At 45.5% G+C, this 22,412-nt stretch overlaps 1 protein-coding gene across 1 annotated transcript in view; it reads left to right on the top strand.

Annotated features, from left to right (window-relative positions):
• Window positions 1-22,256, top strand: part of ephb2a (eph receptor B2a) — a gene marked incomplete at both ends in the record, with an annotated part of 45,324 nt that extends 23,068 nt beyond the window's left edge. The window contains 13 exons of the mRNA XM_080853743.1: window positions 9,529-9,684; window positions 11,554-11,889; window positions 15,204-15,328; window positions 15,640-15,802; window positions 16,632-16,740; window positions 17,016-17,080; window positions 17,557-17,679; window positions 18,003-18,250; window positions 19,311-19,526; window positions 19,843-19,992; window positions 20,345-20,538; window positions 21,606-21,761; window positions 22,148-22,256. Coding sequence (XP_080709869.1) covers window positions 9,529-9,684; window positions 11,554-11,889; window positions 15,204-15,328; window positions 15,640-15,802; window positions 16,632-16,740; window positions 17,016-17,080; window positions 17,557-17,679; window positions 18,003-18,250; window positions 19,311-19,526; window positions 19,843-19,992; window positions 20,345-20,538; window positions 21,606-21,761; window positions 22,148-22,256 — 2,150 coding nt within the window. The remainder of the gene's footprint in view (window positions 1-9,528; window positions 9,685-11,553; window positions 11,890-15,203; window positions 15,329-15,639; window positions 15,803-16,631; window positions 16,741-17,015; window positions 17,081-17,556; window positions 17,680-18,002; window positions 18,251-19,310; window positions 19,527-19,842; window positions 19,993-20,344; window positions 20,539-21,605; window positions 21,762-22,147) is intronic.
• Window positions 22,257-22,412: the final 156 nt, after the last annotated feature.

The following is a 22,412-nucleotide window of genomic DNA, read 5'->3' as shown; positions in this document are numbered from 1 at the left end:
TCATAAAATATTTACATAAGACATTGACAGTAAATAAATAACGCTGTTTCACTTGGATAGAAAGAAATGGTCCAATTTGTGGGTCAGAATGATTTGACACTCTGGGCACTTGCATAGACAAGAGGAAAAGCCTCCCCCCCCCCCTCCCCTTGTCTTACTCACTGGACCGAATCCTGGGACCTTGGTCTCCTGGCTGGTGAATAAGTGGCTAGTAGATAGAGAACGCACACAACTGACTACAGCAAAATGCACTTCTGTCTAGAGCATGGAAATACAATAGAATATATATTTTTTAAAGCATAAGTGTGTACAGTGATACCCAAGGAAATGAGTTTTCAGTCGCTCGTCTGTCGGGCTGATGGGCAGATCTCTGACACAGGAACAGGAGATTTCGTAAGCGAACTAGGCTGGGGAATGTTTAAGCTGGACCTGAGCCCTGAGCTCTCTAAATCATCATTCCTCACGGTGTCACTGTCAGAAGGGCTGTTCGCTAGCGCAGCCACAAAGGAGGATCTGTGGCTCAGGCCCTGCCCACGGAGGTATCAGTTCTGCTCCGGGGCCTAACCTGTCAGGCTTGCTGTTTAAGCACCGCTAAATTGAGCTGCCCTCGACAGATTCTGCTTGTCCTTGATACAAATCAAATATTTGAAGCCGCAACATGGGCTGAGCGTCTCACGTTTCTGCATGTGATCTCAATCCAAAAAGTTCACAAAAAAGAAAGGGGTGCCATCAGAAGAAGTCTGGGTTGAAGCTGGTTATGTGAGAGCGCGTGTGAGTTTTGTGGTAACCTTGAGTAGTCAGTAGGCATAGTTAGAAAAAGTGAGGTCGGGTTTTGTTTTTGAAATGTAGCTGGCACCAGGAAAGGAAATATTTCTCCCCTCGGTGTAGACCACACATCTGAATTTTCCCAGCTCCGACTTGTTAAGCCCTGTGATTATACAAATTCCAGGGAGCCAGTGGCGAAATAAAGGCTCTGTGAAGTATTTTTGTGTGTGTCTGTGTCTGTGTGTGACTTCACTTTCTAGAGATTCCCCTCACTTTATTCTCCTCTGTGTGCTGAAGGCTTTCTTCACGGGCCACGGAGGGGGCTTCCAATCATTACACCCTCTCATCCTGCAAGCTCCTGTCGCCCCCTCTGGCTCCTTCTCACTTCTCAGAACAGGACATCTCTCTCTCTCTGTCTCGTCTCCGTCTCTCTCTCTCTGTCTAGCTTCCGTCTCCATCTCCGTCTCCGTCTGCTAGTTGCCACAGAGGCCCCTGCCAGTCCCGCTGGATTATCTAGCCATCTTGAGGAACTCGGGGGGACTAATCCTCGCCCGAGTCTTTCATCCAGACCCTCCGCTACTGCTGCCACCACCACCGCCGCTGCTAGAGCGATAAGATCAAGTAAAGCTCCCTTACAGGTCATTCTCCATTTAATGAGCCTCTCACGTTTGGCTGAAAACAAGATGTTGGCTGCCGAGCCTGCCAGCGCTTGGCTTAGAGCTCTGTTAACAGATGTGGCAACTGCCCTCCAAGCACACGCTTCCTCTCCAGTTCCCTGTCAAATATTTATGAAGCCCATAATAATCCCTGTCTTTAGCCCCCCCCCTAATGAAAATGTAACATCTACCTTTAAGGTATGAAAGGGGTGCTAAATCTGTCAGGCTCTGTGTTGCAGTGGTAGTTAATCATTGTGTGCCGGGACAGCGTTTGAATTAGGGTCATGTGCTGGGGCATAAGGGAGAGCCATTGTGGGATGCAGTATACAGTATTTTTGAGTGTCATAGGGGAAAGTATGTAATACGCATAATGTCGTGCTCATGAGTAACTTCAGATTTCTCAACTCCTCGTAATAGACTGAACTGACAGTCTGTAGGTGGCATATGGTGTGCTTATGTGAGTTTGGGCTTGCGTGTGTGTGTGTGTGTGGTGTGTGTGTGTGTGTGTGTGTGTGTGTGTGTGTGTGTGTGTGTGTGTGTGCATGAATGCGTATGTGCACATTTGCTTATGTGTGTGTGCGAGCGCGCACTTGCATTATCTTGTGCCAGTGTGTGTTACTATGAGACCCAGCTGGTCCATGAACTCTCATGATTAAATATTTAAATTCACCCAGTTTGTCCTGGGGCACGAGGTGCGCGTTTGAGATGCTGAGACAATGAGTCATTTGGGCAGTGTTTGTTTTATGGGGTGAAGGTATATGATGAGCTTATGTTCCTAGGCAGACTGACACTGAGGCTGTGATTTAGGGCTGATTCAGCTGCAGAGGCAGAAGCCTTCTGCAGGGCTTTGTCCTTGATGACCCGCTGCAGTGGCTGCCAAGCAGCATCCTGCGGAGGGCCTGCAGACTGGAGGAAAGCAAAGGTGGCAGCCCGCTGACCCTGTCGGCCTTTGGGGCTGTCTGTGCAGATACCTTAAAGTCTGCATTTATCACAGCTTTTTTAGTCACTGGCACTGCCCTTTAAATTATGTCAATGTGCTCGGACATACAATGAGACATTATGCTGACTCTCAGTGGTGTTTATGCATGATTGCCAAAGTCACAGAGTATGCTTAATGCAATCAAGATACAATGTTTTTGTTATTGCTTCAAAAAAGTGTTTAATGCTAAATAATGTTGCCGATTGTGCCCTACTGTAATCTAATGTTGTTAATGTCTCATTATAATTGATGTGTCCAATGGTCAATTATTTGATAATATTTGTATACGTCGTCTTATGACTGCATAGTTAATGCAATGAGAATGATGTAGCACAGCCCTTAACATATCAGATGAACACTGCGTTTGTTTTCAATTAAGCTTCTGAAAAAAATGGACCTTATCTTTCAAGATCCCCACGGCCAGATCAGATCTTTGCCTAAAATCTATTTAATATCCCTTTTCCCAAGGAAAGAGAGACCGTAACCTAGAGAGAGAGAGAGAGAGTGGCGGATCGGGCATGTGGAGAGTGTGTCGTATGGCCTCTCCTGATATTCACACCGTTGTCAGTAGAGGGTCCATGTGGGGTTATGGTGGGATCCATGGACATGGATTTGGATTGAGGACCAGCTGCTGCCTGAGCTCCACTCCTCTCTGCTCCGCTCAGTCCCCCACTCAGTCCCCCACTCAGTCCCCCGCGACCCCCATTATGCTGCTGTCAGCCCGGCCCTTTATCTGGCCTCTCCACCAACCATCCCAGACAGCCCACTGGGCTAGTGCTGGGGATCTCAGGGGGGACTGAATTCAATGGAGGCTGTGTTGTGTTGTAATGATGAGTGAGTGTGTGTGTGTGTGTGTGTGTGTGTCGTGTGTGTGTGTGTGTGTGTGTGTGTGTGTGTGTGTGTGTGTGTGGGGGGGGTGTCTGTGTGTGACTGTGTGTGCATGTCTTTGTGCTTGTGTGTGTGTCTGCCTCCTTTTCAGAGCTCACCTACTCCCATCTTAGCTTAGCTGGATGTTATGTTTTTTTTTCTTCTATTTATCCACTGCCATGTACAGTTCATAATTTGACTCATATTATCTGTGAACGACTCGTCACACAGATAAGACGCATTGTAGCACATTTGTGGAAGAGAAGGGAAGCTTCTTTAGAGGTTCATAAATAGTGCACATGGCGGGAATATGATGGCACAGTTATCCCTTTTCTGGTATTAATCTTTCATCCTCGTAGTTGGCAATACGCTAACCTACTTGAAATATGGAGGATGCATTTTTCAGTGTTTACGTGAAGATCACACCCAATAATTTATGCTCCTCCGGCTCGCAGATGAAGCAGAAGTCATAATGCACAGGGCAGGCCATCTAAAATGTATCGATTCTCACAAAATGTCGGCCCTTGCTGATGTAACATTTCAGTAACATAACTCCTAGCTATGTCAAACTATAAACTGACATGACCTGTAGTAGAAAAATGCGTCTTTTTTATTTTATAGGGCACCAAATGCTAAAGTGTACTAATCCTCTCTGATTTTACCCTCATATCAAGTAACTAAAAATACACTAAAAGCCCATGAGATTTGATCTCTCTGAACGCACTCCCTTTGCCATGCTCTCATTTGCCTTAACAGACATTTTCTGTGACATCTCATTTAGCCAATGTAGAGCTTGACAGAATTCTTTATTTTTCTAAACAGTATTTTTTATTCACTCATTCCTGACTTCTTCTTTGGGTGACACATAAGCTTCAGGACAGGAACATAATGATGCATGCGGCTCAAACTTCACAAAAATGAATGCACTGTAGTTACGGGGATCGTTAATCGCACCTGCCAAGGCTGAGCTTTACTAAACAGATACTCCCTTTTGACAAGAACCTGAGTCCATTGATCCTTTGGTAACCACATCAGGTGGACGGGGCACTTTTAATGGATAATAGTTCCTCTCCTGCGGTCTGGCTTGGCAAGAACAGGCAACTGAATTGTTTTGTTTTTTTTGTCCCTCACAAAAGTTGGGAAACCTGATGAAGGCTCGTGTGCTGTTGTGCTTTTTCATCAGGTGCTTTCGCCATGAGTTTTAGCCATTCTGCAAACATATGTGGAAGAAGGAGGAATGATTTAGTGCTGGCCTTTGCTGGGATTGGTTTTCTTCCCTCTGTAATATCATTTAGTGTCAATCCCAACACACACCACCTCTAAATAAGAGCTAGCAGGAGCAGACTGGTGTAAGAGAATATCAGTAAAGCAGGTCTCTCGCTCGGCCCTGTGATTTTCCTTTCCCTACTCTCCTGTAACATGGGCTCGGACTCTCTACTCCTCCCAGGCACCAGTGATCGTATGGATGCACAGCCAGGAGTGTCTGACCTAGCTGCTTATTTCTTAGTCATCCAACATCACTTTATGATTGTCACCATGTCTATGTCCTTCTCTGGAGGGCAAATATTCTCGTTCTTCATTCATATCCTAGATGACAGATGCACATTTAGGTACATATGTCAATATCATATATAATGCATATGCCTTGAAGACACGGTAATGTGTGGGTTCCTCATGTCAGTATAAGGAATCATCCCACTCCCCCCGGCACAGAGCTCCAACAGTACACTGCTCACTTTAATTGTCTGTTTATAAGAGCTGATTAAAAGGTCTATTATCTAATTACCTCAAAACTCCATGTTGGATTATCCGGTTGATCTCTACTTCAGTGGTGGGCATGAGAAAAGATTAACTGTATAAGTGGTCACTGGGTAAGTACAAAAATATCCAAACACATTTTGCCATGGCTAAATCTAAGTTGCAGAAAAAGAAATGGATATTTGATTTCCCCCCTCTTTTTTTCCTCAGTATGTGGTCTTAAATAGCAGCCTTTAAGACCTCATAACAAACATCACATGTCTCAGTATCTGACATGAGTACATTTAGGTAGTGTTCTTCCCAGAGAAAACAGCCATGGGAACATAAGTGTGGTGTGACATTCATAAGCAGGGCTCCCCTACTGTATGTTATTACAGTAAAATAAGCCGGGCTCTCCCGCAGCTGTTGTAATAAACCCGTCACATGGCCACATTAAGCTGAGGACCAGAGGAGCCATGAAAGCTCTGGCGGGCCGTACCCCACCGTCACGGCCCAATCATCCGTCATCAGCACACAAAAGATTGCGTCTTCCAAGGATAGGGATCTCCACTTTCCTTCCACACACACATATATACACATACATATAGACACACACACGCACTCTCTTCTGGTGCTTCTCCATGGTAGCTATTAAATTCCAGTCCTGTGCTCCTTGGAGGGCTGACGACTCAACCCCACACGCCATAACTGTACCCAACACCTCATACGGTCCGGGGGCCTGCCTCCTGTCATGTGCTCTTAGCCCAGAGACACGTAGTGCCAGCCCCATCCTCCTGCTGAAGGGTTTGCTACAGCTTTTCTGTTATTAGTTCTTCTCCGCCAGGAGGAGCGAGCCAAGACAAATATTAGGTCGCCACGGCGATGATGGGGACCGCAGTGTATATGTACATATATTTAATGAAAATACGTGTTTCATTTCAGTGCTCTCCTCTCCTAAGACAAGGTGTGTATGCTGCTGAGGAGCACCTGCTGAATAGAGCATGACACGCTGCATTTACCAGCAGCGCTCGGAAAAACAAGTCTATAAGTGAACCTCCACGCTCTCCGCTCCTCACTCTCCTTCTCCTCCCAATGGAGAGATTATTTTCTACTGAAAGTGGATGTGTGCACGTGAAACGGGGTGTAGAGAGTTTGAAGGAGGGCATACAGTGAATAGGTGTGTACGGGGGGGATATGAGTGTGTGTGTGTATGTGTGTGTGTGTGTGTGTGTGTGTGTGTGTGTGTTGGGTTTGGGGGGGTGAGGAGACAGTAATTCGCCTCTCCTCATCTTATTTCCTGTCCATTATAGAAAGACTCATCTTCTCTTGTGGGTAGATTACATGCAATCATCCGAGCGGCACTTTGACAAGCACTTCACACCTGTCATCTTTACTGGTGTGTGATGGCCCTTGGTGTGGAGGGGCTGCTTTTTACCCTCCCCCAGAGTGGAGGTGGGACAGTGCTATTTGGCTGCAGGAGAGAGAGAGTGTGTGTGTGTGTATCTGTTTGTGTGTGTAGGAGTGTGTGTTTGTGAGTGTGTGTGTGTGTGTGTGTATGTAAGTGTGTGTGTGTGTGTGTGTGTGTGTGTGTGTGTGTTTGTGTGTGTGTGTGTGTGTGTGTGTGTGTTTGTGTACGTTTGTGTACGTGCGCGCGTGTGTGTGTTTGTGTGAGTGAGTGAGTTTGTGTGTGTGTGTGTGTGTGTGTGTGTGTGTGTGTGTGTGTGTGTGTGTGTGTGTGTGTGTGTGTGTGTGTGTGTGTGTGTGTGTGTGTGTGTGTGTGTGTGTGTGAGTGAGTGTGTGGGTGTGTGTGTGGAGGGGGTGGTGGGGTGTTGAGCTAATTCCTCTCGCCTTTGAAGAGTAACAGCTATTGGATTTGCAATTTCATTTGTTTGTGCACCTGTGGTTCCTCCAGCATTGGTGCCTGGAAGGCAGAAAAACTCTCTCACACACATGGACACACGCGCACACACACACACACACACACACACACACACAACCTTATCAGTCTCAACACACGTGGCTTTTTTAACAATTTAGTTGGAATTTATAGTGAAATTGCGATTGCCGATGCACCTCGGAGAAGCATCCATTTTGGTCCTCCCCAGCACGTCTACATAGTGTCATCCAATGCATGTGTTCTCCATCAGTCTGAAAAGCGTCAGACCACACTGTATAACAGCAGGAGAGAATCTGAATACCCGGGTCTGTGGTTCCTGTCGGATTGCTATCACAACTCGACCATGTTTAGATTAACTGTTTGGGGATTGATTTAATGCATCCAAGTTGCTGGATGTTGACCACAACCACTGGATGCAGGAAACATTGCCAGACCCACATCCATTTTGACAGTGTTAATTGCATCCTAAAATGTTTTGAATGAAATATTTCCTGTTTAAACTGCGTCACTTGGCAGATACGGACCCAGCAAAGTTACGGGTCACTGGTCAGTGTTGGGGTTTGAGATTTTGTCTGAAAGCTTATTATTTTCCTGTTCTTCCTAAAAGGATGAAAGCTCATTAAATAACAGCAACATATGCAAATAACAACTATATCAGCAACTGCAAGACCAATAATTATAATATGAATTCGTATTATTGCTGTTGTTGTTGGTGGTGTTTCTGTTGCTGATGTTGTTGTTGTTGTTGGTAATGTTACTATTATTCGATCATTACAATTATTCATTATTTTGTTGTTTTGGTACCCAGAGGGTGACTAGTAAGCTGCCATCACTGTTTACAAGCCAATGCGATCTTTGGGTGATGTACACAGTAATTAGTGATGATGAGTTCTTCGTTTGGCTCTAGTGAAGGTGCAGTTATGTGTTGGTTGGTGCACACTCAAATCCTGCCTGCCATCTCACCTAAGAGCAAACCAAAGAAATGAGGCCAACTGTGTTCCCATGGGCCAGTAGACAGACGGCAACAGTGGCACAGTTTACAGGGGAGTCAGTGATCTGAGCAAGAGAGAGAGAGACATACAGAGAGAAAGAGATACAGATAGAGTGAAAGAATGCGAGAGAGAGACACATACAGAGAGAGAGAGAGAACAAGAGATACGGGGAGAGAGAGCGAATTGGAGAGAGAGAGAGAGCAAGCACGTCATCGCTAAAAGAACATTGCGTGTTCGGTGTAGGAGGTAGACAGTGCCATTTCACGGTTGGTCTAGCCCCATTGACCAGCTTGGTGTGCTCTGGCACGTCATGGTATTGTGTGGTAGGCAATGACTCCGCAGCTCTCTCTTACCATATCTGTCTATTCCACATGGCATGCGTGAGACAGAAATGAGTTCCACCAGGCTGACTCTAAAGGCTTTTCTCACTGAGTAGTGAATTCAGTTCAGTCCTCCCATGGAGTAGTCTAGTTCACATGAGCTCCAAGCCAAGGACTCAGGAGAGAAACACACAAGCTGCACTGAAATTAAGGAGTAAACTACATACAAATGGAAACAACTTTCAAGGTGAAGCTGAATAGTGCAGGCAGTACATTTTATAAAATTGTGCAATTGACTAATATTCCATTTCTTTTCATTTTAGATCTCATGTAGAAAGGCTTTCAAGTTAAGAGCAGTAGCAATCGAGCAACTATCCTTGACCTCTTTCAGTGTATGCGTTGTATTATAATCTTTATAGGATCCTATAAGAAAGAAATCAATTCCTCAACTAAGGTTGGTCAAAGACATCAGTTGCGTACTCTCAAAGCCTTCTAGCCCTCAGGGTGAGCGTATGATGTTGATCTACAGACCCTGGATCAGCGGTAAAAATGACTTAACCTTCAACATGCTGACATCTGTCTACATGAATCATAACACACTGCACTTGTTACTCGCTAGCACATGTGTTTTTGTCTTTGCAGTTCTTAGTTAAGCCTAGTTAAACCTTTGAAGATATTCTAATAGATAGTTATACTATATACAATATACTATAAAATATAGAGTTTAAGTTTCAGCTTTAGTGTTGGAACTGTTTCCTCACATCCTGTGTGCCTTTGGCCTCAGTGTATTATTCCATAACCAATCTCAGACAGAGTCCCATTCCATATCCATGTTGTGTAGCCATGTTATGTATTCCATAACCAATCTCAAATAGAGTCACTCTCCATATCCTGTCCTAAAGGAATAAATAAACACTGAATGGGGTTTGGCTTTCTTTTACATCATGTGCTGATAGGAACACTGATTTGTGACAATTTAATAGGTTTATAATTGAATAGTTGTCGCGCCATGTTGTTTATGCACTGACTCACAAGAACCTCTGTTTTTGTGTGTGTGTGTGTGTGTGTGTGTGTGTGTGTGTGTGTGTGTGTGTGTGTGTGTGTGTGTGTGTGTGTGTGTGTGTGTGTGTGTGTGTGTGTATGTGGGTGTGTACGTGTGTGTGTTTGTGTGTGTGTGTGTGTGTGTGTGTGTGTGTGTGTGTGTATGTGGGTGTGTGCGTGTGTGTGTGTTTGTGTGTTTGTGTGTGTGTGTGTGTGTGTGTGTGTGTGTGTGTGTGTGTGTGTGTGTGTGTGTGTGCGTTTTCCCTTGCTGCAGCCTGTCCCTTGGGTTCCTTTAAAGCGGCCCAGGGGGAGCACTTGTGTCAGAAGTGCCCCATCAACAGCCGCACCACCACTGAGGGGGCGACAAACTGCATCTGCCTCAACGGCTACTACCGCACGGACACCGACCCGGCCCAGATGCCCTGCACCAGTGAGTATCGACCAGCCTTTCTCCCCGCCTCCTTGTGTCTCTGGCCCTTATCTCTGATCAGCAATCAAATGAATCACCAACAAAACATCAACAAAAACACACCAGCGCCATAGTCCACACAAGAGCCCATTGGCGGCTGTTCAGACACAATTACGATTAGCCTTTTAAATCAGAGCCATTGAACTCACTGATGGCATTCATGACACCCAACCAACCCCCCCCCCCCCCCCAACACACACACACACACACACACACACGCAGATGATGAACCATGTCAAGGAGTTATATTTCATCTCCAGATACGCTTGTCCTCTCTTTTTTTATTTTGAAGTTACGTAGACCTATCTTCCTTATCCTGTGACACAATGGGGAGAGGGGAAAAAAGGATGCAGGGAAGAATGGCTGAAGTTATATTTGCATAAGCCTCTTCTCTCTTTGGTCGAGGGGGGTGGGGGGGGACTCTGCCAGTGGTATTGATTTTGGGTTGGGCCTGGGTATGCTTAAAAAGAACAGATAATAAAAGAGAACAGTTGAGTGGCATTATTCTCATGTGCTTAATGGACCTGGGCCACGCTGCTCTTTTCATTTGAATTCCCATTAAAGAATTGTTAATTAGCTGCAGTATTGTGCAAAACCCACAAGCCCCCACATCCTTGGGAATAAATGTCACTAATGGAGTGATGATTACCGGCTCTGGCACAAATGAAATTGTTCGGATTGCTTGGAGACAATCATCCTCTCAAGAGAGAGACAGAGAGAGAGACAGAGAGAGAGAGAGAGAGAGAGACAGACACAGACACAGACACAGACACAGACACAGACACAGACACAGACACAGACACAGAGTCAGAGTCAAAGAAAGGCAGACAGACTATGTGGTATAATTGTATTTCCTCAATTATATCACCGTGAGTGAGGCTTCTGATATTGTCTTTCTATTTCATTCTCAAATTAAATGTCCCTTTTTAGGTAGAAATAGCAGTTTCCCCATTGTTTGAGACATCTTGATCCCTCTTCCAGGGAATGTAATACTATACAGCATAGAACAGAACCCTTGTTTTATGCGGTGCAGTATAACACTGTCAGTCTTAATGGAACCACAACCTCAATTGATAGTGTATTAGTGGTTTCAAAGTGAACTCCAGTATTTCTTGGTTTGCCATCACTGTATATTGTGTCTCTGCAGCTGAATTTCTGGAGTAAGACGCTAGCAATGCCATGGTCATGAATTCTATTTCCAGATACGTATATATATCTCACTGACAATCTCAATACAACCTCAGCCTGAATTGTTAAGTCCTGAGGGGGTGTAAATCTTTGGTTTGAAAGTGAAGGACATCATTTTTTGTTGAGCCTCACTGTCAAATGGTGAATAGGACCCTAGCCAATGCATGGCAAAGACTGTTTCCAGATATGACACAAACTCATAACCGTTACTTACTGTAAGTTGACACTTAATAAAAGTCTCTGCTACGTATTTAAATGTGATTGGCATTGCAGTGACATTTGTAGAGAAGCTGTGGTGGCCATGGGTGGATATAAACTTACCACACAACACTGTAAGCTTTGTGGGGAAGCAACCCTATTAGACTTCAGTGTAAAGTGTGTAAGCAATGTGAGCCACATCCAGCATGTAAATATTCTCTATAGGCATCACTGTAACATGAGCTCTGAGAGTATCTGTCTGGCCACAGCTTGAAGTGTCATCTGTCTGGAGTCTCCTGCCTGAAATATGAGGCTTGTAATGCCTAATAGACATGACTGTAACTAATGCTTGTTCTCTTGTTTCTCTGTGCTTCTTCTCCTTTTTATTTTTCTTCTCCCTCTTTCTCCTCTTCTTGTTTTTTCTCCTCCTCCTCCCCCCGTCAGCGATCCCCTCCGCAGCCCAGAACGTGATCTCCAGCGTGAACGAGACGTCTCTGCGGCTGGAGTGGAGCGCGCCGCGGGAGTCGGGCGGCCGCGACGACGTCGTCTACAACATCATCTGCAAGAGCTGCGGTGCAGGCCGCGGGGCCTGCACACGCTGCGGCGACAACGTGCAGTTCATGCCACGTCAGCTGGGCCTCACTGAGCCGCACGTGCACATCAGCGACCTGCTCGCACACACGCAGTACACCTTCGAGATCCAGGCCGTCAACGGCGTGTCCGACCAGAGCGTCTACTCACCACATTTCTCCTCCGTCAACATCACCACCAATCAGGCTGGTAAGTAATCAGGCCTGGTAGTGATGAGAAGCTGAAGACTCACAGGCATATTTTTAACTACACACTGTTTTGTTCTTTAGTCATTATTAGGGTATAATGAAAAAAAGATGGATGAAAATGTGCAGGAACTAACATTGCACATAAAGGCTTTCCTGATGTGGAATACAGTGGGCACCTTCCTCTTCTTTATGTCGTTGTTTGGGAGGGAGGCAGTTTATGTGCTGAGTGCACACATTTTCTCCCCAGCAGCAGTTTTCTGTCTCAGCATGACTCCATCATTAGACTATCTGGGCTGGATTTGCAACTCCTCAGAGCCCAGTCTGGAATTAGGCTTGCTGCTCTTTTATTCCTGCTGCTGCTTCTGCTTCTGCTTTACTCTACTCTACTCTACTCTACTCTACTCTACTCTACTCTACTCTACTATACTCTACTCTACTCTACTCTACTCTATTCTACTCTACTCTACTCTACTATACTCTACTATACTTCACTTTACTTCACTCTACTGAACTTTACTCTGCTCTTCTCTACTCTCCTCTACTCTACTCTACTCTACTCTACTCTATTCCATTCTACTCTAATATACCTCCACTCTACTCTACCCTACTCTACTCTACTCTATTCCATTGTACTCTACTCTACTCCACTCTACTCACTCCACTCTACTTTACTCTACTCTACTCTACTTTACTCTGCTCTTCTTTATTCCATTCTACTCTACTCTACTATATTCCACTCTACTCTACCCCATTCTACTCTACTCTACCCCATTCTACTCTACTCTACTCCACTCTACTTTACTCTACTCCACTCTACTCTACTCCACTCTACTCTATTCCACTCTACTGTACTCTATTCTACTCCACTCTGTTAGGCCCACTGCTCCACTTCTGTACAACACTTGGGCCAAACGGAGATGACGGCATTGGATGCTCTGAACCTTAACGCTGGGGTTGTGACATGAAAATGGTATAGAAGTTGGCATGCTATGAGGCATTTTTTTATTTTCAAAAAAAGAGTGGAGGGCTGAGAGCTGTTTGAGGCATTGGTGGGGGTCGGGGGGGGGGGGGGGGGGGTGGCAGGGGGTTAGGGGTTAGTGGAGCATTTTAATGAGGGCTCTGCCCAGGGCATTTCCACTGTGAACTCACTGGCCCTGCCAACGGAGGCTCTGTCTCCACCGGTGTTCCTGTCAGCCTGTATTACCGCCTGGCTGCTGCTGTGCGAAGACAAAAAGTGCAGTTCACACCATTAACACCCATGGAAGTGGGTGCAGGGGAGAAGGCAAGCAGGCCAGCCAGCCCCAGTGAAGGAAGAAATAGGAAATGGATTGGGGAGAAGATCCAGAGCTAGGGATACTGGATGGAGAGACTGACAAATAGCACTGCCTTGCTGAGTTTGCCACTGAGGGATTTAATCCCAAATCCACAGTTAGAAGGTTCACTGCTGTGCTGGAAATGGGGAATTTAGAGTTCAGAGGCGTTACAGTGTTGCCAAAATACCAAATAAGCCTGATTCAAAAAATTAAACACCAATGGGGGGATGAATGTTTTAATGTTTAATGTTTTTTTTTTTTTAGAGGAACAACTGATGGGTATGCCAAAGAGAGAACCACATTCAGTCTGTGACTTCTTAGAGAAGCATGAATCCCTGAGATCCTCAAGAAGATCACATTTAATCAGAAGCACTGCATGTTCCGTCACATGCCACAAGAAAAGCCCAGGACATACCCATTTTCAAATTGCACACTCGCACTCAAGTTGAAGTCCTCTGTGTTGTAGATGCTTTAAAGCGTATCCATTAATGTGGATATTACTTTGTACTTCACAGCGGGGGGAAATACCAGTGGCGAGAAGAAAAAAAAAGAGAGATAGAAAAAGAGAAATCCCCCAAATCCTTTGCAGATGTAGAGCATCGTAATTGCCTGTCTGATTCCCGTCCAGTGTGCCATAAGGACATATGATTTTTTTATGCCGGGCGTCAAGAGCACTGCTTGTGCCTCATAAATTCCACTCCAAACAGGGAGCGCTGCATGATAGAGTAGCCATTACTGTGATGTATGTGCTGCTCTGATGGCTTGAGCAGTGGAGAGGAGGAGTGCCTCTAATGAGGAAGGAATCTGAATTTATTTGCTTGTACCTGTCGCTGGTACTGCAATCTCTGTGCGTAGGTACACTGTGCAAGCTTTTTAGCAGACACGTTGCGTGAGCTATTAGGGCGGGCCATTACTTAGACAAATGGTATGAGAAAACCATTCAAAAATGCGTCCGAATGAAAGCAGAACTACCCACACATAATTTCCCATCAAGGACATATTGACATCCGGCCATTCAAATCCCCAAGGTCTACACACAGTGTGTTTAACATACATAATCCATATGTTATATTAGGGTTAGAGGGTTAACTTTAACATTGAATAATAGGAAATATACTGATATGTTATGGCAGTAATGTGAAATACAGCGCACTGAGTGCTAGACAGACCACTGCTATCATATTCTATGGTCTTACCACAGCAGTCTCTTTCCTCCTGTGCTTCAGTGATCTCCCATTCTCTGCTGCCCACTACTGGGTGCCATGGAAATGCCTCCCGACACAGAGGCTGTCTCGTCCCGTGCTGTTTTATGAACTCCATCATATTTTTAACCTGTTTTGATTTCTCGCCCCCGATATTTTTAGACTTCCTTTTCCTCTTTTTACGAGGCTGGCTCCTCAGGGACGGCGTTTTAAAAATTAAGCCGTTCTGATTTCTCATGCTTTTATGTCTCCCACAGTAAGCAAAGGCGCCCTGCAGTTCGCTCTTTATGGAGATACTTGAAACTCTGTAGCAGCCAAATGCCTGTGTGCATTGACAAAGAGCCAGTTAATATAAGCCCCCGCTGGAGAAAGCCAAAGGCATGGCTTGCTGTCCTCAGATGAGGGTTTCTATGGGCCATGTGCTTTATCCTCAGGCATTTTACCAATCCTAATTAAATTTACAGTGCCACTGAATGACAGACTCGGTTTCCAATACATCACTCTGCTAAATGTAGACAGGGCCTCGCGGTTGCTCCTGTTAGTTTAGCTTATTTCATGGCAAAACATTTGGTAGTTATTGCCAGCGCTGCAGAATTAAACATCATGTCAACAAATTACCGATGGAAACCTAATGGGCTCTCTATGTCTTTTCTCTTTCTCTGTTTTTGTCTCTTCCTCTCTCCTTTTCTGTCTGTACTCTCTCTCTCTCATTCTCTGTCTGGATCTGTTTCTGTCTGTCTCTGTTACTTCTCTCTCTTTCTCTCTTTCTGTCTCTCTGTCTCTGTCTCTGACTCTCTCAGCCCCATCCTCTGTGTCTATTATTCATCAAGTTAGCAGGACTGTGGATAGCATAACGCTGTCCTGGTCTCAACCAGACCAACCCAACGGGGTGATCCTCGACTACGAGCTCCAGTACTACGAGAAGGTATACACAAACACACACACACACACACACACACACACACACACACACATCTCCAGTCTGTGAGTGTGCTTGTTCTGAATGTAGTTCTGACTGTACGATCCTGTTTATAGAAGTAAAGATGGGAAAATGTCATTTTAACTGACCATTTGCTTCCATATGCTTTCCTAAACTGCTGCTTTTAACATTTCTTCCACACTTCCTCCATTCACTTGGCTTGATTAAAGAGTAGGTCTAAGTGTGTGCCTGTGCATGCGTTCCTTGTGTCTACGTAAGCCAAAGTGTTGTAGCAGTTGTCCGTGGTGTTTCCTCAGAGCATGGCAGAGTTGAACTCCTCCACCACAAGGAGCCAGACCAACACCGCGGTGATCTGGGGCCTGAAGCCCGGCACCATCTACGTGTTCCAGGTGCGGGCCAGAACGGTGGCCGGCTTCGGACGCGTCAGCGGGAAAATGTACTTCCAGACCATGACCGAAGGTTTGTCAACTTCCCAGAAACCTTCTTTATTAGCCAGAAGGTAGAGACCATGCAAGATCAGTACAGTGTAATGGTCCATGGTAAAGGAGCAATAGTTGCCACATTAAAAATGATTAGTTTTACTAATGATCCATTGTAAGTGTCCATGGGAGTTAAGTGCACAATCAGACACAGGGAGGCAGATCCTGCAGCTTGACCAGATATCAGCTACTGATCCTTTGCCAGGCATCAGTGAGTCACTCAGATGGTGAGGGTCGATGGAGCAGACTGCTAAACCCAGAGCCAGAGCCAGAGCCAGAGCCAGAGCCAGAGCCAGAGCCAGAGCCAGAGCCAGAGCCAGAGCCAGAGCCAGAGCCAGAGCCAGAGCCAGAGCCAGAGCCAGAGCCATTTGCTAGTCTCTCGACTGGAGTGAGAGCTTGTGACAGGGCACTGATGCAGTGTCTGGTGATCTAAAGCTGTGTAGAAATCTAGACTGAGGTGTTGATATATAGAAGAGCCACAGAGCTTTCACAGTATGGAGAGTTTCTGTATGGATGGGAGTATGTGAGGTTTTACACAAAGTGAATGCCAGCTGGCTGATTAAAGTGGTCCACCTTTTCAGTGACTTGACATATTGTCCTTGTAATATTTGGCGTGCTTGTGCAATGGACAGCATGCTTAAGTATGTGTTTATGTGTGTCTGTGTTTGAGTTTGCGTTTTCCGCTTTTTGTTTGTGTCTGTGTGTGTGTATATTTGTGCCTCTGTGTGTTTCTGCGTGTTTGTGTGTGTGTGTGTGTTTTCATATGTACTTCTGTGTGTTTCTGCGTGTGTGTGTGTGTGCCCCCACAGAGGAGTATAACTCTAGTCTGAAGGAGAAGCTGCCTCTCATCATCGGCTCAGCGGCTGCAGGCGTTGTTTTTCTCATAGCCATCGTAGTCTTTGTCATTGTGTGCAATAGGTGAGTCAGCCTCTCTCTCTCTCTCTCTCTCTCTCTCTCTCTCTCTCTCTCTCTAGCCTTTCTCTCGCTCTCTCTCTCATCAACCTCCCCCTCGCTCACATCAAAAATGTAGCCCACATGCATTTTTAAGGCCCACCAAAGATGAGTAGTGAATCACACCACAAATGACAGTGTACCTTGGGTGGCTGTTCACACATTGTGTTTCCAAGTGATGTGTTTAACATTAGGCTGAATGTGTGTGTGCGTGGGTGTGGGTGTGGGTGTGCACTGTGTAGGAGGAGCACTGACAGGACCGAGTCGGAGTACACAGACAAGCTGCAGCACTACACCAGCGGCCACAGTGAGTAACTGGGCCCCCGGCCCCCCAACCCCTTCTGTCTACCCCACTCTGACATGCCAGACGTCGCCACATGACATCTTTATTCCCAGCGGGCACGGGGCTGAGCGATGCCCAAGAGGGGCCGCTCCTGATTTCAGAGCAGAGCAGGGAATGAGCATGAAGTGTGATATTTAGTGCATTCAGTCAGTAGGCTGCTGCTCAAAGCAAGTGGGAAATAAACCTAAGATGCTAAAGCACACATGCACTTCCTGCTTTTGTATATAGCAAATCACCATTTAATCACAGTTAACAGAACGTAACAGAACATTACATGAAAGTAATGTAATAAATAACATGACATAACATAATGTATCATAATGTACCGTAATGTTACATACGTAACATAAAGTGATGTAATGTATCATAAATGCAAATGAAATGTTACTTGAGGACAACTGACAACTGCAAGAATTACAGCTTGTGCTTTCCTTTCCAAGTGTCTCCAGGAATGAAGATCTACATTGACCCCTTCACCTATGAGGACCCCAATGAGGCAGTGCGTGAGTTTGCCAAAGAGATTGAGACGTCCTGTGTGAAGATCGAGGAAGTCATTGGTGCAGGTGAGACTCACTTTATGGGAATAACCTGAAGAACATAGTCTTTGCGTTTCTGCTCTCATGTCTAAAATTGTTCTTAATGTTAATGTACTTAAAGTTCTTGAGAAATTGCATGCCTCTACATTTATGTGTATGTGCCTTCTCAGAAAACCCTTAGCTTCTCTCGCATTGAAAAAGGTTTTAAGATCTATCTCATTATCTCTATATTAATACCCTAATAATGTCTGTAATATCTCTCTCTGTCTTTCTCTCTCTGTCTCTCTCTCTTTCTTTCTCTCTGTCTCTCTCTGTCTCTCTCTCTTTTTTTCTCACTGTCTATCCCACAGGAGAGTTTGGAGAGGTGTGCAGTGGCAACCTGAAGCTCCCGGGAAAGAGAGAGATCCTGGTGGCCATCAAGACGCTCAAGACAGCCTACACCGAGAAGCAGAGGCGGGACTTCCTGTCGGAGGCCAGCATCATGGGCCAGTTTGACCACCCCAACATCATCCACCTGGAAGGGGTGGTCACCAAGAGCAGCCCCGTGATGATCATCACAGAGTTCATGGAGAACGGCTCCTTAGACTCCTTCCTCAGGGTGAGACCCTCTGTGCTGACCTATGAGCGCCCCCTCATGGTGGAACGCAATAATAACCTCAATGAAAAGAATACACCATACTGCGAAAAACACAATTGTCTCCTACACTACATTTACACTTATACTTGCATACAAGTTACTCGGCTGTTGAGTCAAAAATGACCACAGTTCCCTAATATTCCATGATATTTAACCCCACAGTATTCAGCATGATGATGAATTACAGTACACTTTGAACATCTGAAGATATGTTTCCCCTTTAAATAGACACAGCACAATACAGCTGGCTATATTAAAATCAGCAAAAAATGGCATATACAGCACTAACCAGTCTATATCTGGGTACTTGTGCACAGCATTTTTTAGCAGTCATGTGCAGAGTGTACGTGTGGCGGGCTGAGGGCCCGTGTGGCTTGGGCCCAGCTGTGTGCAGCTGGAAGCACAGCTGGATCAGGCCAGTGTGTGTGCGTCCAGATGAGCAGCCCGAAAGGGGTGTGAATGAATTCACACCACAGCGCTCAGCTCCTCGTAGGGCAGAGGACGCCATTGCCAAGAAAGCTGGAAACGACTTAGCTCCCAGGGTCTTTTTAAAAGAGATGTTGTAAAAGTGTTCCACATTTCATATATCCTCCCTGAACAACTCAAGCTGGGTGGGAATGCAGCTCTGAGGGTATTTTGTCAAAGGAATGAATATCCTATAATTTACTTCCTGATGCTCAGCTTTTTTTAGCAGTGCTACTGAGTATACATTTTTGCCGGGAATGTAATGAATGTTTGAGCTCTGAAGGGATGTTTTCAAGGACAATAATACGCTCATATCTACACCATGTAGCTGAACACACAGCTTGACACACACTGTAGCCAAATGAACTAGTTCTCTGTCGGATTTGTCTTTATATTAGTGTTCAGCTTTATGAGTCTGTGGTTTTACCAGCTAAATAACTCTAAATAACAGCTTGCAGATTGGCACCAAACTGTGCTGTTTTCACTCACCGAGGTTGCTCGGTATAATTATGGAAAAGTGCCAGGTAAAGTAACTCACAGAAAATGCCCTTTTCAGCAAAACGACGGGCAGTTTACTGTCATCCAACTGGTGGGCATGATGCGTGGCATTGCAGCGGGCATGAAGTACCTGTGCGACATGAACTACGTGCACCGCGACCTCGCCGCCCGCAACATCCTGGTCAACAGCAACTTGGTCTGCAAGGTCTCTGACTTCGGCCTCTCGCGGTTCCTGGAGGACGACACGTCCGACCCAACCTACACGAGCGCGCTGGTGAGTCTGGTGGTTGGTGGTGTGTGGTGCTTGCCTGGAAGGCCTTCGGTGTTTATTCTATGTTCTATATGCGGCTGGTGTAATTATATAAACAGCCTTAGGGCCAGAATCCATCTCCTTCTTCTGTCCCATCGCCCCACTGTGTGTGTGTGGGTGTGTGTGTGTTTGTGTGTGTGAGTGTGTGTGTGTTTGTGTGTGTGTGTGTGTGTGTGTGTGTGTGTGTGTGTGTTTGTGTGTGTGTGTGTGTGTGTGTGTTTTTGTGTGTGTGTGTGTGTGTGTTGTCCTTCCCCTGAGCTGACTGCATCTCTCCTTGCAGGGAGGGAAGATCCCCATCAGATGGACTGCCCCCGAGGCCATTCAGTACAGGAAATTCACCTCCTCCAGTGACGTGTGGAGCTACGGCATCGTCATGTGGGAAGTGATGTCATATGGAGAGAGGCCGTACTGGGACATGAGCAATCAAGATGTAGGTTTCATTCCAATAACATAAGACCATTAGAGTTTGCATGTTACACATCACATTTATATTCACTATATATATATAAACATACAATCACATTAGACCATTAGAGGTTGCATGTTATACATTACCTTTCTATTCACTATATATATATATATATATATATATATATATATATTGTTTCCTCTAATGCTTAAAACACATTCATATTCTGTAAATGTAATCTGCCCCTCAGCAAGTCAGTTTTTTTATGGTTGTATGACATTACATTATATATTACATTGCCATAATATCAAAGCAAACAACAGTGTAAATCTTAAAGGCATTACAACCTTCAATCCCTTGGTGACCCACTTAGGTCATCAATGCCATTGAGCAAGACTACAGGTTACCGCCCCCTATGGACTGTCCCACAGCATTGCACCAGCTCATGCTGGACTGCTGGCAGAAGGACCGCAACAACCGGCCCAAATTCAGCCAGAACGTCAACACCCTAGACAAGATGATTCGTAATCCCAACAGCCTGAAAGCCATGACTCCGCTCTCGTCAGGGTAAGACATCCATCACCCTGGAGAGGGAGGGAGGGAAGCTGGCCAGCCACAGACAGTACAGTGTCATGTTGTTAAGCAAGTCTGATATGAAGTGTACTTCACGTAACACTATCCAACCCTCACGCCACACCCCCTGCCCCATCCACACGCCACACCCCTGCCCCCCAAATGTACAGATGGATGGATGGATGGATTGATGGATGAATGGATGGATGGATAGTTTATTAATCCTGAGGGAAATTTAGGTCATCCAGTAGCTTATACACTTATACAACTCAAAGACATACATACATCAATCACATACACATATAGGGAGAATATGTTCACAAGGAGTCGGGTGTTTACAGATACATGAATGGGTCTGACCCTATGGTACAGTATGCATTGATTGTGATAGTGTAGATGCCCAGGAGGAAAGTGCTGCTCGTGTGGATAGTGCCAAAAGATAGTGTTCTTGTGCTTGTGTGGATAGTGCAAAGATAGGGTTCTTGTGTGGGGAAGCAACTTCAACTCCAACCTCAATTCAATGGGGAAACCAATTTAGCTGGGCAATGTTACTTTAACACACTGTTATGGGGACTGTAAACTCTAAATAGAGACACCTACTAAAACTCATTTCTGTCATCTTGCATAGTGCAGTTCGAGTCCTGTTCGTGTGATATATACACTGTGCATGTCTAAAGGAATACATTATATAACACATAGTAGAATGGTATTACGTCTATACCATTACTAATGAACATGTTTCACTTTTCTTCCTTTTTATTATCTGCCAGCTTCTGTATGAAATAAAAGTATGAAGTAAAATGCTGAATCATTATCCTCATAACTCAACGCGTGTCAGATCTCAAGCGAATGCCCTTTTGTTCTCGCTCCATATTTTCCTTTCCCGACGCTGCAAGTTTTCTAATGTGAAATCTTGGCCCTGTCTCTGTGGTGATTCATCTTTACATCTTTCTCTGTCTCTCCCTCCCTCCCTCTCTTTCTCTCTCTCTCTCTCTCTCTCTCTCTCTCTCTCTCTCTCTCTCTCTCTCTCTCTCTCTCTCCATCTCTCTGGCCTGATGCAGAGCACATCTACCTCTGCTGGACCGCTCCACGCCAGACTTCTCCAGCTTCAGCACCGTGGACGAGTGGCTGGAGGCCATCAAGATGGGCCAGTACAAAGAGAGCTTCGCCGACGCAGACTACATCACCTTCGAGGCCGTCTCCCAGATGACCATGGAGTAAGGAACACCTGTCACCTGTGCCCAAGTCAACTCAAACACTCTCAGGCACTTTTGTACAGCGCTCTTCTAGCAGACTATATATCATGGTCAACCCCCTGCTGTTAGACTTTAAAATTTAGAAATTCAAATTAAATTCAAATTAAGCTCATCATAACATAGTATAACATGGCAATAACATATGTTTAACAGCACATTGATACTTTGCACTGATAGGATAGGATAGGATAGGATAAGGTTAGGGTACACATGAGTCACACTGTGTTACACGGTTCCTAATGGTATAATTACGATGTTACAAGGGGTCTGCAGTATAAAGTCCTTTAGTCATTGTGATTGGATGGGAGTGTCTGCCCGTGTCAAACCCCCTGTCTCTCTCCTCCCAGTGACATCACGAGAATCGGGGTGACGCTGGCAGGCCACCAGAAGAAGATCTTCAACAGCGTCCAGATGATGCGGGCACAGATGAATCAGATCCAGTCTGTGGAGGTCTAAGACTCTCTCTCTCCCGCACACACACACACACACACACACACACACACACACACACACACACACACACACACACACACACTCACACACACACACACACACACACACTCACACACACACACACATGCAGGAAGGAAGGGCATGGGGTGTGTGCCCCCT

The sequence above is a fragment of the Sprattus sprattus genome (genome assembly GCF_963457725.1).
Source record: "Sprattus sprattus genome assembly, chromosome: 16".
In the NCBI taxonomy this organism is placed as follows: Eukaryota; Metazoa; Chordata; class Actinopteri; order Clupeiformes; family Clupeidae; genus Sprattus; species Sprattus sprattus.
The sequence above is the reverse complement of the archived record's forward strand: the minus strand, read 5'-3'. Positions and strand labels throughout refer to the sequence as shown.